Here is a 17,679-nt window from a genome sequence, read left to right as displayed (position 1 = left end):
ACTGTGTTACCACCAGGTGTTAATATGTTTGTTGTCTGTTTTCATTCCTACATTCACAATATACTACGTTACCACCAGGTGAACGTAGGAATGAAAACAGACAACAAACATATTAACACAATATACTACGTTACCACCAGGTGAACGTAGGAATGAAAACAGACAACAAACATATTAACACAATATACTACGTTACCACCAGGTGAACGTAGGAATGAAAACAGACAACAAACATATTAACACAATATACTATGTTACCATCAGGTGAATGTAGGAATGAAAACAGACAACAAACATATTAACACAATATACTGTATCACCATTAGGTGAAAATAAACAAGATTGACTTTTCTCAATGACTTCTTTGCTGCTTGAACAATAGGAAAATCTTCATTTAAACTCAGAATTTTGACCTAGTACACCAACATGGTTCAGGAAACTCTAATTTTACACAAAACATTAACAAACGGAATTAATATTATGTAAAAGTATAGTAATTACTCAATTAAAAACAACAATCTTATAACAACCAAGTAACATATTTCTATTAGAGTAGAGTTTATGGTTCTGTATAATCATCAGTTTATAAACCTCAAGATATAGAAAACAACTTTCAGAAGGTTCCTACACACATCTGAACAACTGTATACATTATATCATTAAGATATTACATCATTTACCTCATTATATAGTAATTCTTTTCTTGGACCAGGTGGTTCAGCTAAAGAAATCACACAAACAAAACTGTATAATTCAGGAAAAATCCACAGACATGCTAATAATTGTTTAACTTAATTATTTGACAAAATATTAATAATGCATCTGTAGAAATATTCCAAAAATTAGAAAAATACATATAGTTTCATTCTAGTTAAAGTTAGCTTTTGAAAATTTGTTTGATGAAAATAAAAACTACTAACATGTATCACTTTCATAAAATGTGCCTTGATAACATGAAGGTGTATTACTATTGTCTAAAACATCCAAATATGCTGAAAAATGTTGGACTTTGATATTTTGACCCTGATATCTTAATGACTCATGAGCTTAACACTGAAAACAAAGATCACAGAGTAAGCTACTGACCAGAGAGAAGAAAACTAATCAGTAATTCTCACTGCTTACGTAGCTACCCTTATCCAAGTCACGGGACTGCCTGTCGTAGTTAGCATACTGTTCAGTAGATTATGCTTAACCTATTCCACTGTTTTGTGTTAAATAAACATTATCCAAGTAATGGGACTGCCTGTCGCAATTAGCATGCTGTTCAGTAGGATATGATCAACCTATTACACTGTTTTGTATTTAATAAACATGATCCAATCAACCTGAAAAACAAGAAATAAAATAATTAACCAATCTTCTTTTTTTCTTGCAGTTGGGTTTCAAAGAGAGTTAACCCTAACTTTTTATACTATAGGTAGTAATGCACTTAATAATTTTGATTTAATTAAATAATGCACCAAAAAATATAGACTAAACATGCAAAAAGTAGACAAATTCACTTAGCTCTAAAATTTTTCCTCGGTTTCTATAACTATGCGACAAGAGCCATTACAAATTCATCCAAGCTAGTCATTAACTTTCCCATGGGAATGATGTTCGTACTCTGAATGAAATTGAAATTTAATCATTCAGAACAAAACATTATACAATACATCATTTGATAGATGAAAAACCTTGACTTTCTATTAGTTATAGATAATATATAATGAAACAGAAGAGAGAACTATCAACGAATCGTGAAAGAGAGGATGTGACAGGTGGGTGTGGCAGGAGCTCTGTAACCAAACAAAATCGGAGGCTATAAAAATTATAATTCGTTTGAGCAATAATGATTTTATAGAGTATTTTACGTTTAATTTCTTACTTTTTCGAGAGGTGGTGGATAAAATAGGGATGATGGCATGCTCAGAGAAAATGTGTCACATGGGTCACACAAGTGGAAATTCAGGATTTTTTAAAATATTGCATTGTAGAATTAAGAATATAAAACTTGTATACTATTAAAATATGGATTATTAGCTAAGATTTTACACTATTCTAATTGGTATAACAAACAAAAAATAGTTTAAACAATTTTGAATGTAAGACACTAAAACCTCATGTGAAGTAGGAGATACATGAGGCAATAGGGTTAAAGATGGATAATACTTAAGCACTATATAAGTGAAAATAAATTTTCTATGTTACAAATAAGCAAATTATTGACTTTAAAACAAACTATTTAATTTTGTATTCCAAAACCATCACACTGTGATAAATCCTTTTATCCCTATTATGACCAGTGAATATACCTTTTAAGTGCCATGTGCACTTTTAAATTTAAGTAAAAATAATAATTCTACTTCGAATACAACAATTTTTGTTTAAAAAAATTTAAGAATCAATTCATCATTTTTTAAATTTACTTCATACAATTTGCAATAAAAAAAAAAAAAATTCAAATTTCTGTGCCGCTCCAAGGTGTAAATGTAATAATACATTTGTTTTTTTTTCTATAATTTTTTGCTAAAAAACTATCATCCCTTATGAATATATTTATCCAAGTCTTCTTTTTAATGTGGTTACCCTTCTCTTTCACTAGTTTTATTAATCACAGCATTTCTACCCCACCCCTTTTATGATGTCACAGCATGTGATCTGAACAACTTCTTATGAAGTTAAATTTTGAAAACAGCTGAAGAGAGAGTTAAATACCAGTTGCAGCATGTGATCTAAAGTTTAAATACCATTGAGTAGAGCAGATTTTAGATTATTTATCTAATTGTGAGTAATGTAATTAATAGTTTTGTGGGAAGTTATGGTTCAAAATGCCAAAAGTCAGTGTACTGGAAATGATAGGCCTAAAAGTTATCTTAAAAATCAAATTGACTGAGGATGTTTTTTTCCACATTCCTCTTAATTTGTCCATTAGAACTCAAAATCAAAGATGTGTAAAAATAGCATTTCAGATTTATCTTTCGTCTCTCATAAGTCACTGCCCAAGAAGCATTTCATTCAATACCAGAACCTATCAGTTGGGCTGGAAGATAAACCATGCGAGGAATGTAGTTTCCAGCAATAACACATGAAGACTGGTTCTAATCAACACACATTCATCAGTCCAAGTACTCTGTAATGTCATTAAACTTTTCATTTCATAAAAAAAAAAAACATGGTACTTGATAAATTGTAAAGATGAGTGTCTCTATTCATAATAAAAGATTTAAGTAACTACCATGATCAAATAAGAACTGCATTGTCGAGCAACATCAGCTTGGCTAAGTCGACGGCAGATGTTTTCGTCCAATTTAGTTTTATAAAGCTTTAAGTTTGGGAAGTGACTTGCTCTAGGTCACAGATACACACAGTTCTTTATGTGTTTCACTCCAAAAGAAAGTTTGAAACTAACCAAAAATGTGGAGAAAACGCAAGTAGCCTGAAACTCTCTTTTGAGAGATATTATTATTATTATATGTAGCTAAAAACCCATTCACTTCTCTGATAACCCTTTCAACTGTAAAATGCTAAAAACGAGTTAATAAAAAGTGTTAAGCTACTTCCTTGTATCTTTTAAATGAAATATTACAGAATTTAAATGTAATAAACAACTATGAGAACTAATGATTAGATGACTTAAAAGAGTGGAAAAATGAAATTCACCGTTTCTCTGAGGAAAGATACATCAAGAACATTTTTTAGTGTTTCATGAATGGCCCACATGATAAAGTTGTTTGTTTCACTGTTTTACTGAAGATAACTAAGAAGGTAAACAGAAATCCCTACCCTTGACAAGAGATACCATAAGTTCTAAAGCATTTTGAAACCTTTCCATTGCCTCCTCATACTTCTCAGCTTCAACCTTAAAGAAACAAAATGAGATTTTAATCAACTTAACCACTACATTTGATCCTGAGAGTAGCCTAATACAAGCAACAGCTCAAATAGAATCCTCTTTTAATCACAACTTGGTAAACTTAACTAGCCTTAAAGACAATTTTCGTATGCTTATTGGCAAGAATGAATGATTAAAAATTTGACTTTCTGAGATATTATTAAAAATTAAATTCTAAGCTTTGTTTTTTATGTTTCATAAAACTGATTTGGACACATGATCAGAAATAAACACTACTTATGCACAAGAAAATACCAAATACCAAAATGTTTTAAATACATCACAATATTGTTTTTATGTTGACATAAAGCTAATTTTCTAAATACACATACTCTAGCAAATAAGAACATTTACAATATGAGAAGAGGAGGCAATCCTGGTCCAAAACTTGTCATATACCTTATAACAGAAAAAAGAGTGTTAACTTTTGTACCTCTCGGAGGGGTGGTAAATAAGTTAGAGAAGAGAGGTGACCTAGAGAGCAAATGTTACAATTCTCACAGTAGGGTGAGATTGAGGATTGTTTTTAATATTGCCTTATAAAAATAAGAACTTAAAACTTTTATAATATTAAAATTTGGGTTATTAGCTATGTTTTTATGCCAAGTTTATTTACATACCATGATAAAAAAGTAGTTAAATTTTAAATATAACTCAGCAAAACCTCATGACATGTGCAGAAACAGATGTTTGTATGGAACGAGTTAACAACTTTACCATCAGTAAAATTTAAAAAAAATATATATAAAGTGAAATTCATATCAGAAGGAAATCTTAGGAAACCATATAAAAATATTTCATCATTAATTGTGTTGTTGCTCCACAAATACTAACTAAATTCTAGCTATTTAGTACCCCCCCCCTCAATAAGTGTAAGATACTTTTAACATTAACCTAATTTGCAACACACATTAAATATAAAAAGGTAGCTCACACTTAAAAACTGCAAACAAACAGTTATAATATGAAATATCAAATTCATCTAACTGAAATATATTTATTGACATTCGATTCCTAACTGTTTTGATATACATTTCTTTAAAAAATTTAGTTTATTAAATGACATTATATTGGATTTTCTCATTAGCTCAACTTCATAGATGATAATTTTTTATGAAATGACCTAATTTATAAACTTTAAGTACCTAAAACTATCTTACCAAATTTTCAGCTTCCATAACTGTGGCTAGAGCTTGGTCAAGTATTGAATCTTTGATTGACAGTTTTTCTACACAAAGTAAATTTATAAACTTCAGTATAATATTACTCTCAAACTTCTGAAGATAGTAACCATTAAAACTTGTATAAATCAGGAGTAATTATATATATAAAATTTATTTCTGAACACTTCTGTTGCATGTTACAGTTATTGGAATAAAAAATCATGTAAATCAAGTTTAACATTTTTTATTAGATGTTTATAATATTTTGCACGATAAGAAATTAACAAAATAAAAACTGAAAATATCAAGTGGACCATCAGTACAGAAATAATATCAATTATCATTAACTTCTGACTGAAGCAAGCCACCTACAAGGATCAGAACTCAAAATTAACCAAGTAAATAATCTAATATCCTGGTCTAACTAGGAGTTTTCAATGACATAAAACAAAAACTTGAAATTATTAGCTCATCAGTTGTCTACCGCTTCTGTTACCAATATTTGTGGCTGTAATTTCAATACTATCTTACTAAGTTTAGCCAACTTAAATTTGTTCTAACTCTAAATACTAAGCTAACAATGAAAAATAATCTTCATAATAAAAAATATATATCATAAGTAAATAAAAAGTAACAAAAATAAATATATTAAATATATCAAATGTTTTAACCAATACTGTTAATGAAACTAATATTAAAGAGATAATGGAATATTACTTATGAGACACATAAAAATTAGTTGTTTCATGCATTATTGACAATTCTACGTCACACATGAAAAGTGTGACACTAGTAAATGCAAAACTTAACATAATCCCCCCCCTTACAACATCCAGTGACTATTGAAAGCCACTAAACTGTTTTGATATGTAACTTTAGCTTAGTTTAACATCTCAGATAAATGGCTAAAACAAATTACTGTTACATACAACTTTAAATTCTACATACATCAGTAATTCCATAATCAACAGCTCTGTGAAATTAGTTTCATTTCTGAAAAGACTTTAAATTAAAAAGATAAATATTTCAATGTAGACAAAGTACTATTTAGAATTCTTACCAAGATCTGCTGCCATATTTACAGGGAAACCCAACCCTCGGCTAGGTTGGATGATGTCTTTCAAGATCTCAGCTCTTTCCATATATTCTTTTAACTAATTTGAAAGAGATACTTGTTTATGTTTAGTACACATTTACATAGCAGAACAAAGCTCCATGTTATGTGCAATGTATTTGCTGTTTAAGCATGGGCACCTGCAGGAAGGGGCAAGAGGGGACATTTGCCCCCTTACATTTCACAAAACATTGCACTATTATGATGTAAACTCAACATCGTAGTTAAACTAAATATGTTTAGTAATTTTTATTAAAACTGTAAATACGCGTTTACGTCTAAGCACACATAATGCATACTCTTTTAGTCTGTTGACTTACGCTGTAAAAGCTGATCCCCTACATACGTTTACCCCCCCCCCCCCTTCTGTGGGCACCCATGTGTTTAAGTAAAATATACCCAATTTGTTATAGTTAATAGAAATTTTTAAACTTCAAACAGTATTTCCATATTAATATGAAACCCTGGGTTCATATATTCTCATTGTGTTATATTATCTATTATGAATTCATGAATACATGCAGGTTTCACGTAACATGTGGTCAACAAAACCATTAAGTTCATCTTGTTTCAAGTTACATTTTGTTCTTAAAGTTAAGTGTATCTTATTCCTGCTTATGGAGAACATCGCTTAATGAGACCTTAAGTTGATAATGTCCTACAATGGTTGTTCAATTAATAAATTGAGGTTAATGTTTCAAGTATGTATCAGGAAAATAACTTGTCACGTGGTAGCACCAGTTCAACAGTATAAATACAAGATTTCTTTAAACCTAAAGGAAGTGAACATGAAATGGAAACAAGCCTAGGTAAGGCAAGTCCTTAGTCCAGCAAATAGGTATAAACACTACATTTATGTTGAGTGATTTATTAAAGATTGTTCATTATAACTTATCACATTTTGTTCAGTCTCAGTTAGTAATCATTTTTAATATTACTCCATAATTTCATATCTTAAATAAACCTTATATTTAGTAGATTTATCCTGTGAAACTAAAATATTATTTCAGTTCACCTGAATAAAGAAACCTAACAATATTTCCAAAGCTAAGAAATTTTGTAAGTTTGGTAATACACAAACCAATTAATATTAAGTGCACTTCTTTGTTATTGTTACCATCAACCTCAAGATCGACTTAAACATTGCACATAGTTAGGACTGTTGGCTCTTCAACCTTCCCACTCTTGGCAACAAATAAAAGTGACTTTTGTGTTATCTTAAACACCATAAACTTTTTAGGTATCATTTTATGCAAAAACCTCGGAACAAGATTTGTAGCCCAACGATGTGCGATCACATACTATTAAACGATACTCAAGTTCTGAGAGATTGTTAAACGAACAGAAAAATGCATCTCAATTTCTGTATTAACGTTGACAAAATAGGTATTATTCTTACAAACGGGGAGGGGAAAGTGTCTTCCCAACATCACACTATATGTCAGACCATTCTGATTGGACAAAGTCTCTAACAAATCTTGCAGTATTATTATAATTTCATTTCTTTTACTACAAAAGCATTACTATTTCAATATTATAAACTACATAAACCTAGTTATCTTAACTCTTTAAAAATTCATTACAAGAAATATCAAACTGACCTTCAGCCTCAACACCTCTTTCTTTTTTAAATCTTCCTCAGCTACATAAAAATAAACAGTAAAAAAACAATATTTTGATCTTTGTGTATTCATATACTGAGTAGCATACAATAAAGTTAACATGCAATTTAAAAAGTCGGAATCTGATTTATCAATTCGTTAGGCCCATCGTGTACGACAGAAGGAAGAAAGCAAACCAAATAAAAAGTTTGAACCCTGTTTTATTAAATGAAGTTACATTTGAAAAGAGGGAAATTAATTAACAATGGTTATTTTTCAATCAATAATCCTGGATTATTTTTGATAAAAAATTAAACCAATGCTACATCTGACATCTACATTTTAAAAAAGGAACTAAAGTGAAAAAACTATATTTAAATAGCTCTAATATACCTTCTGGTCAATAGACAATGACCTATTTTTCTCAAAATAGTGTTGGTGAACACACTAAACAAAAATACAGTTTAATGAGCTTTTCGTACCAAATATTCTATTATAACTCCACACTGTGCTATCATATTTGTTCTAATCTACTCTACTACAATCTTGTAGTCAGGTAAACGTAGACATTAGGTTACAATCATATAAACACAAAAAGAAAAAACTCAACAGATGCCAGAAATCACAGTTCCAACTAAAAAAATAACAGTTGTTAAAATAAAAGCAGTTAATCTTTGATTTTTCAACTTTTTTTATGTTTGACAGTCTGCTTCAATGGTTGGGGGTATAAAGCAATCAGAAATGTAATGTTGACAAAAAATGGTTAATATTGACACAAAGTTATGTAAACAGATGAAAGAACCATGCATGCATTCACAGGATTTATAAGCATACAAAATTCAGACTATGAAGAAGATAGGTACTTAAATTAAGTAAGCATTAAGTTTTTTCTAGATAAAAATTAGAATTTTTAATGTGTGTTTTTTATAGCAAAGCCACATCAGGCTATCTGCTGTGTCCATCGAGAGGAAATGAAGAATTTTTAATGTGTGTTTTTTATAGCAAAGCCACATCAGGCTATCTGCTGTGTCCATCGAGAGGAAATGAAGAATTTTTAATGTGTGTGTGTTTTTTATAGCAAAGCCACATCAGGCTATCTGCTGTGTCCATCAAGAGGAAATGAAGAATTTTTAATGAAGTATTTTCATTAAATATTTCTTCATGAATAGATGAGTCAAAGTGTTGATTGCTCCAAGTGCAAAGTGATTTTCATGTTAAGATCAAAAACAGTTTTTGCATCTGAAAGTTGTCAAATTTCATTTACTTAATCTCTAAAACCTCTTAAATAAATTTCAGACGTTTTTTTTTCCAGCAAAACTTAAAATTTTATCTGTTACTTTCTCTACCCTAACTCTGTACAAGGTTGGTCAAATTGATCAACCTTGTAACCACCATGAAAAATATGAAATAAATCTAAATTACCTTTTTTCTTTCTAGAATGACTTCAAATTGTAACTTGAAACTCTACTGGTTTATCCTAAATAACTTAAAACACATAATACTTTATACATTTCTACATGTTATTGTTTTATTGCCCTTTGAACTTTCTATTTGTTACAAATGATATAGTATTAAATGTCAGAGAGAACTATTAGCGATACGTGAAAGAAAGAATGTGACAGGTGAGTATGACAAGAGTGGTCAGATTTTCTATTCTATGGCTCTGTGACCAAATAAGATTGAAGGCTATAAAATGTATGCTTAGCCTGGATGATAACAATATTATAATAAGTAATTTACATTAAAAGCCATACTCCTCTAAGGGGTGGTAAATAAAATAGAAGATACCTAGAGAGCAAATGTCACAATTATCATACTAGGATGAGATTGAGGATGTTTTAAAAATATTACCTTATAATCATTAAGAACTTAAAACTTATATAATATTAAAAGTTGATTTATTAACTACATTTTTATGTCAAGTTTATTTATATACCATGATAATAAAGTAGTTTAATTAAATTTTGAATGTAACTCTCCAAAAAAGTTGTGTCATGCACACTTTGACTTGCAAGAGGGTTACTATTTAAACTGTACTAAAATTATCTAAATAATGCTTCAAACAAAAGTAAAGTTAGCACTTGAAATTATGCAGAAAATTCGAGAAATACAACTTATACAAATAGTTTTGATTCTTACAAGATACATAAGGCTAAAGTTATTTTTCCTTGCTTATTAGCTAGTACTTTTTTTTCTTCTCCTTCATTATTTATTTCAATTTGGGGGCTATTTTTACTAACTTTTTGCTAATTGCAAGTTTTATTGCTGTTTATAACATTTAAAAGTCATATTCATAAGTTTTCAACATGTTCTTATTGTATTTGTAACATTTACTATGTTGAAAACAAATTAAATAAACTTCTTGAAAATCTAAAAATGGTTTTAAAAAAATGAAATTGTAGTTGTAAAAGAATAAGTGGAAGAAGCCTTGAATTAAGTTCTCTCTCTCTCTCTCTCACATACACACATATATATATATATATTAGGAAATTATCTAATTACTACCTACCATGAAGGACAGGAACAAGATATTGTAGGCCTTCACAATACAACCTTACCGCCTCCGTGTAGTGACCACTTGTGTCCTTCAATACAGCTTGTTGTACAAGTTCTACCTGAAGATAACACACCCACGTTTTGAATAGTTTTGTTATTTATGATCTCCTTATGTTTTAAACATGAAAGATAAAGTGTAGTGTAAACCAGGTATTACCCTGAACACTATTACTACTTCTTTTCATGCAGAATGGTCTGGTTTGACCAAATATACAAACAAACAAATCAACTACAGTAACCTATTTTAATAATTGTCTTGTCCTTGTGTTTTATACCTACTGTATTTTTTACTTTATAAGTTAAAGTAAAAATATATCTTTGTGATTATTCAAAACTGAACACCACGAGTACAGGAACATTTGATTACAAATTAGTAAACACTAGACAAAGACTCCAGAGTAATTTTTATTACTTTATATCAAAGCTTCTAATTTCTAATTGCCTTTTACATGTAATTACTAATTTAACACTTCAATCATATCATCAATTTTATTTAATTTCTCCATTTTATAGTTTTCAAATTAATAACAAGCACAATATAATTTTAACAAACCATCAGTGCTAACTCACATGTAACTAGAAGATATCACTCCCAGCTAGGCCTAATATTAACTTTCACCACTAACCACATGTAATCAGAAAATGGAGCTGCAAGCTAAGCCTTATGTTAACTTTCTTCAGTGCAAGTGGCACTGCCAGCTAAGCCTAATGTTAACTTTCCTTTAAGAACCATCCAATTTTCATCATAAAAGCTTTAAAAAATTCACTTTTAGCATGTCAAATTACGCTCAAATTAAATTTCCTTATAACAGTTCTTTTAAGGTTCATAACAATACTTCAAGAAGATATAGTAAACTTTAAACTATGTCTTAATATTCATCCTAACTTACTCCTCTTTTATAAGATTCAAGACAGGGCATATGCTGAAGATCCAAGAAAGGGTGATCAAAAAATTCTTCAAATGTGATACGTTTGTCAGGATCTCTTTGAAGCAATTGGAGCACCAAATGTCTACAGGTATCTGAAATTTCCACACCATATGGAATCTAATAAAAACAAGTATATAATTCTAAATTTATATTTTCAAACATGTATACAAGTAGTTTAGCAAATCATTATGGTATTCCTAATAGACAATACATCACTTTATACTTCAGGATACAAAATAACAGTCACTTATCAGTTAAAAACCAAATACTTTTCCCCATTTATTACGTATTCTTAGTCATGTTGAACTATCAATAATAATGAAGAATACTCAATTTTTTTTTTGCAATTTACCATAAAACTACATTTAAGTAGTGAGCTCAGGTTAAAATATAACGCTGAAATTTGAAAATATTTACAGACCATTAGTACCGAGAAAGAACAGTTAAACTGATTATACATCAAATCATAACAAAAATGAAAAATTGAAATTAAGTTAGACCCTCAAAGAAATCATACATTCCTTGTTGTAACCAATAGAGATGTATACCTGACAACCCTCTGATAACTTGCAGCAACTAAACCACTGGCAACAAATAGCTGAACAAGAAACTCACTTTGTTCACTCTGAAGCACTTTTATAACAGTCTGTCTGCTTGATTCTTGAAACATAGTTTTCTGATGTTATTTATATAAAAGTAAATATAGTCTAAGCATTAAACAAACATATAATATTTAATATTAAGACCATTTAATACTATAATGATGTTTTAAGTTGCAGTTAAAGTTGGTTATTAGGAATATTTTAAAAAACAAGCTTGTACTTTAGGATTCTCCATGCATCTAGTGTGAAACTTCAAGTGGATTTACATTTTGATATAAACACCAACTGAATAATCTAGTCCCTTAATGATTTCATACCTCCATGTCATGTTTTACTATATAAATCAACTTAGACGTATACCTCACACAAAAATTATGCATCCTGTGAATGTTTCGCTGTTTTATACAGACACCGACTCGACACAAATATGTTGTTTTCAATAGAATGACATTTCTCACACACAACCATTAGCTCTTCCTTACTTTGTTTTCAATACCTTGTGATAGTTTTATCAAGTTACTGCTTAAATAAAAATAAAGTTTAATTCTGGTCTGTTTTATATCTTCTGATTGGCTCAAAATAAATAATATTATCAAATAAAAAATAATTAATAAAAGTTCTACTATAAGAATTATTGTTATTAACTTAGGTTGTCATAATATGTTAAATGACAACAAATTTTACACTTAAAATAGGAGTTGTCAAAAAATCAAGTGTCAGCAAGTTAAAATACAAATTACAAATCCAGTGCTGTTTTACGTTAATGGTATATAATATATTTGTACCAATGAAAGGATAATAGAAACTGATGAAGTTTAAAAACAGTGTACTTGTAACATAAGGCCTATCTTACTATAAGTTATGTTCAATCTACTGATACACTTTACTGACATGTATAGCTGACATTTTATAACTTATCAACAAGTGTAGTGCAAATAAGCCACACAAGTACAATTCAAAATTACTGACACTTAAATGTAAAGTAGAATACAAATTTTTAACGATTCCAGCCCAGTTCAAGGCTTAATTTAAACAAGAGAATGTATGTTGTAAATATATTTAAAGTAAAACACCCTTCATTTGACCTAAAAGTTTTGACTATGGATTGTAACTTGGACCTTTAAGCAAATGTGTATTTTTGTTACCTTATTAAATATAACATTAGTGCTGTTATATTCTTGTATAATTATTAAAACCCAAAAATCTAGATTGAAAAATTGCTTTCAAATTAGTGCAGAACTTGATTTCAATAAATATGAGTGACAAAAAAACTTTGTTTAAACAAGATAGCTTCTTAGAACAAATGTATATAAATATTCAGATGTACAGAAGTAACATAAGAGTAACATAACATAACTCAAATTAATAATGGTAAATAACAATACTGTAAGTTAAATAATTTTACTGTAAGAAGTATAATATCACACATATGCATACATGCAGTGTGTGTGTGTGTGTGTGTGTGTGTGTGTGTGTGTGTGTGTGTGTGGTTATTGTAAGTAACTGATAAACAGTATTGTCCTGAAAAAATGTCTTGCTGTAACAAAAAAATGAAATATCACATATATCTGAAACAACATGGTGGTATATGTAATACTGTTATACACTAAAGTTTTCTTAAAAAAAAGATAACATTACACAGGTAACAGCAGTAAACAATAAAATGAAGCACGCATTCACATTTTTCATATATGTAAACAGAAAACATTTTTACAAGTTTTGGTTGTAAACACAACATTATCGACTGAAGAACCTTATCACAAGAAAAAGTTTAATACCCATTTATATATTAAATGAAAAGATAAACAATCGAGATGCAAAAGAAAAAACAAACAAACAAGTCAATAAGTTGGCAGTTAAAATTTTCTTAAACTGAACATGTATTTCCGAATAGATATTTATCTCCTCACAAAAACCTTCCTGCAAAAATATTTCACTCGCCACTAGCCTTGTAACCTCCACTTCTTTTTTTGCATATCTATATGCAAATGATCATGCAACAACCCTCCACCAATAGGAGTGTGACTCTACCCCCATTGTAACTAGCACCCTCTCTAATAATGCACTTGTTAACCTCTTTGAGACTGGCCATGACCAAGTCAACCAAGACACCTCAAAGCACTCACTACACCCGAAAAACTAGAGGATCCAAAGAATATTCTGACAGGATTCTCCCGATGGGGTAATCTTTGGATCAGCAACCAGATTCATGGCCTCCAGCCAATGACATGACCACAAATCGATATAATGACAGTGGGCCAAAAATACAGAAGATCCAAAGTCCTAAAACAAAGGACACTCAGATAGATTCTTCCACGTATGGTGATGAAGGACCCTACCGTAAAACTGTCAGAGTGAAATTACATCACTGTTTCCCAAAGAGCCAGAAGGAAGGAAAGTACTGTACAAAGAACAGTAAGAAGTGTCAAAAGAATTATATGGCGAACAGTCAAGAAATGCTTCCCAAGTGGAAAAAGAAGCATCTGGAAAAAAGTGACAATCTGGATGAAAAGGAAGAGGAACCCAAGCAGCAACAGTGGTCCTATCCAACCAATAGTCAATCAGAGTCCATAAATTCACAGACAAATCTTTAATAAAAATACTTGATAAAAAAAATCTGATATTTCGTGCACAAAAGACTTGTAATATTTACTGAGAGGCAAATTTCATGAATATACAAAAGTTCTACATTAAAAGTTACAGTTTGTATAGTTTCATGGCTACATGATGTTAACAAAAGTTTGGTCAAAATGACCAAGCTCCTATACAGAGAGTTAGAATAATAAAACAATATTCTTACAACATTAATTAAGAAATATACTATATTACAGTTACAGCTTTTACAGAAGTAAGATTTGATTTTAGAACAAGTACGATGTTTCAATCACTGGTGCGATCATTGTCTAGTAAAACAGTTTTAACATCATACCTGTTCTAGAAACAAATCATACTGAAAAAGCTATAACTGTAGCATAATATTATTAATCAATAAGTAAACTCAAAACGAAACTATTAATTAATTAAGAAATGAAAAATTTGATTCATTAGTTACATAATTTACCTGTATTGGCTTAGTACTTTTGATTTTTTCTGCTAGTTCTGCAAATGAACCAGATGAAAATGGAGCTTGTCCAAATAAACATTCTAAAAGAAAAAGATCATAACCAAAAACATATAGAAATATTAGTGGTCATGAACTTTAAGTATAATATTTGTTTCAAAACATCCAATGGATATAAAAAAAAACTAAAACATTCTTTTGAGTATGTTTCACAAATGTCAGAACTGATTAAGTTTCATACGTCATTTTATGAAAATAAGAAAAAACAAAATTCACTCCAACTCATTGAATTTTATTACCATGAACTCTGCCTAGAAAATTATTATTCTAGACTAACCTACACTATTAAAAAATGCAATTTACCAGAACACAAGAACTCAATATATAAATAAAAAAGTCAACAAGGAACCTACCATATAAAATTATACCAACTGACCAAAGGTCAACTCTGGCATCATAACGCCGATTCAATAAAATCTCTGGAGCCATGTATAGAGGTGAGCCTCGAAGAGAGGTACCCTCTGTTTCTGGTTGAAGGTATTGAGCAAAGCCAAAGTCTACATTATTAGAAAAAGAAAAAAAAATGTTTTTCAGCAACTTTTCCTCTACAATGAAGGTAAAAAAAAACCCTTCAGGTAACAGTAATCATTAAACATCTAGAGATAAACCTGTTACGTTGATGTGTTATCCTTGTCATGTATAGAGGTGAGCCTCGAAGAGAGGTACCCTCTGTTTCTGGTTGAAGGTATTGAGCAAAGCCAAAGTCTACATTATTAGAAAAAGAAAAAAAATGTTTTTCAGCAACTTTTCCTCTACAATGAAGGTAAAAAAAAAAACCTTCAGGCAACAGTAATCATTAAACATCTAGAGATAAACCTGTTACGTTCATGTGTTATCCTTGTTTCTTGCCATCTCCCCAATTTGCAAAATAGAATTATGCAAGCGTTCTTTCTAGGGTTAAATAGCAAAATACTAAAAACTGCTGGAGGTATATTCATGATATTAAAGTTTTTACACATATAATCAGATTTACAAATGTGAAGAGTAAAAATTAAACGTGATATTTAGTCTCAATAACGAAAGTTGTTTTTAATATCTTGATTGCAACAAGCTCCATTAACCCTATTTTACAGTAGAATTTAAGATTTAGTACACTTTTAAGATAAAAATATCTGTGAACCACAGTTTATTACGTACTTTAAAATAAAAATAAAATTTAAAATATTATTTGAAAAGCTGAACAAAAGGTGTTATAAATGACAGGGACCAATGTACACGTGTGTACTCAAGGACAAACATATATAAATAGCTATACACCTAATCATATCTTAATATACACAAAAACATCTAATGTAGCTTTCAAAGTATGATCTATTAACACTGAATGTGGGCTTCATCATTTTGACTGAGTAATCACAATGTAACCATTAATCTATACATAACTCTTAATGTACTAGATGTACCTTCACAAAATATGGCAAGCTTTTAGTAAACATTGCAAATCTGTTGTTACAAAAAATTAATTTTTTAATCAAGTATTTTTACTAAAGATTTGACGGTCCCATCATGTCTGAGTGAATGGTGATTTTCATACTAAGAATAAAAAATATTTTTTTTATCTCAGAGTTTCATATTTGATTTGTATAACTTTTTACTTTACTATTATTTTTTCTACTCTATCCTACCTGTAGCAAAAATTGAAAAACGTATGAAATAAAATCACAAATAATTTATTTCTAGAATGACTGCAGATTATAACAAACAATTAAAATTACTTAAGAGTTTTATATTTCTCAACTATTTCACATCTGCTTTTATTTAATTTTATCGCTCTTTGAATCGCATTTAACTATTGCAACAGGCAGCGTATCGCTCAGCAAGAGTGTGACAGTTTAGGATAAGTAAAATTTCGGGTTACATCATACAGTGTCATATATCCCTTGAAAAGTAGCCAATAGAACTTCTTTTATTTTATTTTTTTTTCAGTTTTTGTGTATAATTTAACATTTAATTTTTAGTTACTTTTGTTCAATAATACATAATGATAAACCAAAAATATATATATGTAAAAAATCATGAAATTTAACACTTACCTTAGCTCTAGACCAGCTTGTGCTTGGGTCCCTGTATTCATTAAACTTTTTTTTATAACTATGCTCATTGTTAAAAAATAATCCATGCATTATTCAAGTATGCTTTTTACGACACAAAAAATTACATAACGTCCCAAAACTACCATAATTTACCTGGCTCTCTAACTAAGGTTAAGTAATTTTCATTATTCCCTGAAGCACTGACTTTGGTCTACACAAGCATCAAGATCAACTAGTGAAATAGCAGTTTTCACCAGAATATCATCAAAATCATGTAGTTCACAAAATAGTATTTTTATTGGTTATAAACATGTATCACAGACAAGTAGGCATGACAAATAAGTGATTACAAAAGCATGAAGAGTTGGGAGCAGCTTCCATGGTGGGTGTAACATATTTATTGATATCTCAGGAAATAAAGGTGGTGGAAGATTATTTTATTTTCTGACCTGTCAATACCTACAGTTTGTATATCTGAAATCCATATAACAGAAGAAAGAAAATCTAGAAAGGAGAATTCTGAGTACAGAAGGTCACATGGCACAGAAAAGTGAAGAAAGAGAGTTTACTAAAACATAGACAATATGCAAATCTGAATTATAAACTACATTTTGATACCAAATTTATGAACTTTCAAGATATAAAAGACTGTTTGGTTTAGATATTATTGATTAATTTATTTT

At 29.7% G+C, this 17,679-nt stretch overlaps 1 protein-coding gene across 2 annotated transcripts in view; it reads right to left on the bottom strand.

The window, feature by feature from the left end:
* LOC106466792 (serine/threonine-protein kinase ULK3-like) overlaps positions 1 to 17,679 on the bottom strand; it is a 35,798-nt gene that overhangs the window by 11,915 nt on the left and 6,204 nt on the right. Inside the window, exons 5-13 of one of the 2 annotated variants that reach the window (XM_022394877.1) lie at positions 15,317 to 15,460; positions 14,904 to 14,986; positions 11,202 to 11,357; positions 10,265 to 10,370; positions 7,756 to 7,796; positions 6,101 to 6,194; positions 5,038 to 5,105; positions 3,769 to 3,844; positions 681 to 721 (exon numbers count right to left, since the gene is read on the bottom strand). In XM_022394877.1, coding sequence (XP_022250585.1) covers positions 681 to 721; positions 3,769 to 3,844; positions 5,038 to 5,105; positions 6,101 to 6,194; positions 7,756 to 7,796; positions 10,265 to 10,370; positions 11,202 to 11,357; positions 14,904 to 14,986; positions 15,317 to 15,460 — 809 coding nt within the window. The remainder of the gene's footprint in view (positions 1 to 680; positions 722 to 3,768; positions 3,845 to 5,037; positions 5,106 to 6,100; positions 6,195 to 7,755; positions 7,797 to 10,264; positions 10,371 to 11,201; positions 11,358 to 14,903; positions 14,987 to 15,316; positions 15,461 to 17,679) is intronic. The other variant, XM_022394878.1, reaches the window with a different exon arrangement.

This window comes from Limulus polyphemus, unplaced genomic scaffold (assembly GCF_000517525.1).
Source record: "Limulus polyphemus unplaced genomic scaffold, Limulus_polyphemus-2.1.2 Scaffold2382, whole genome shotgun sequence".
Lineage (NCBI taxonomy): Eukaryota > Metazoa > Arthropoda > Merostomata > Xiphosura > Limulidae > Limulus > Limulus polyphemus.
This window is presented reverse-complemented; position numbering and strand designations above follow the sequence as displayed.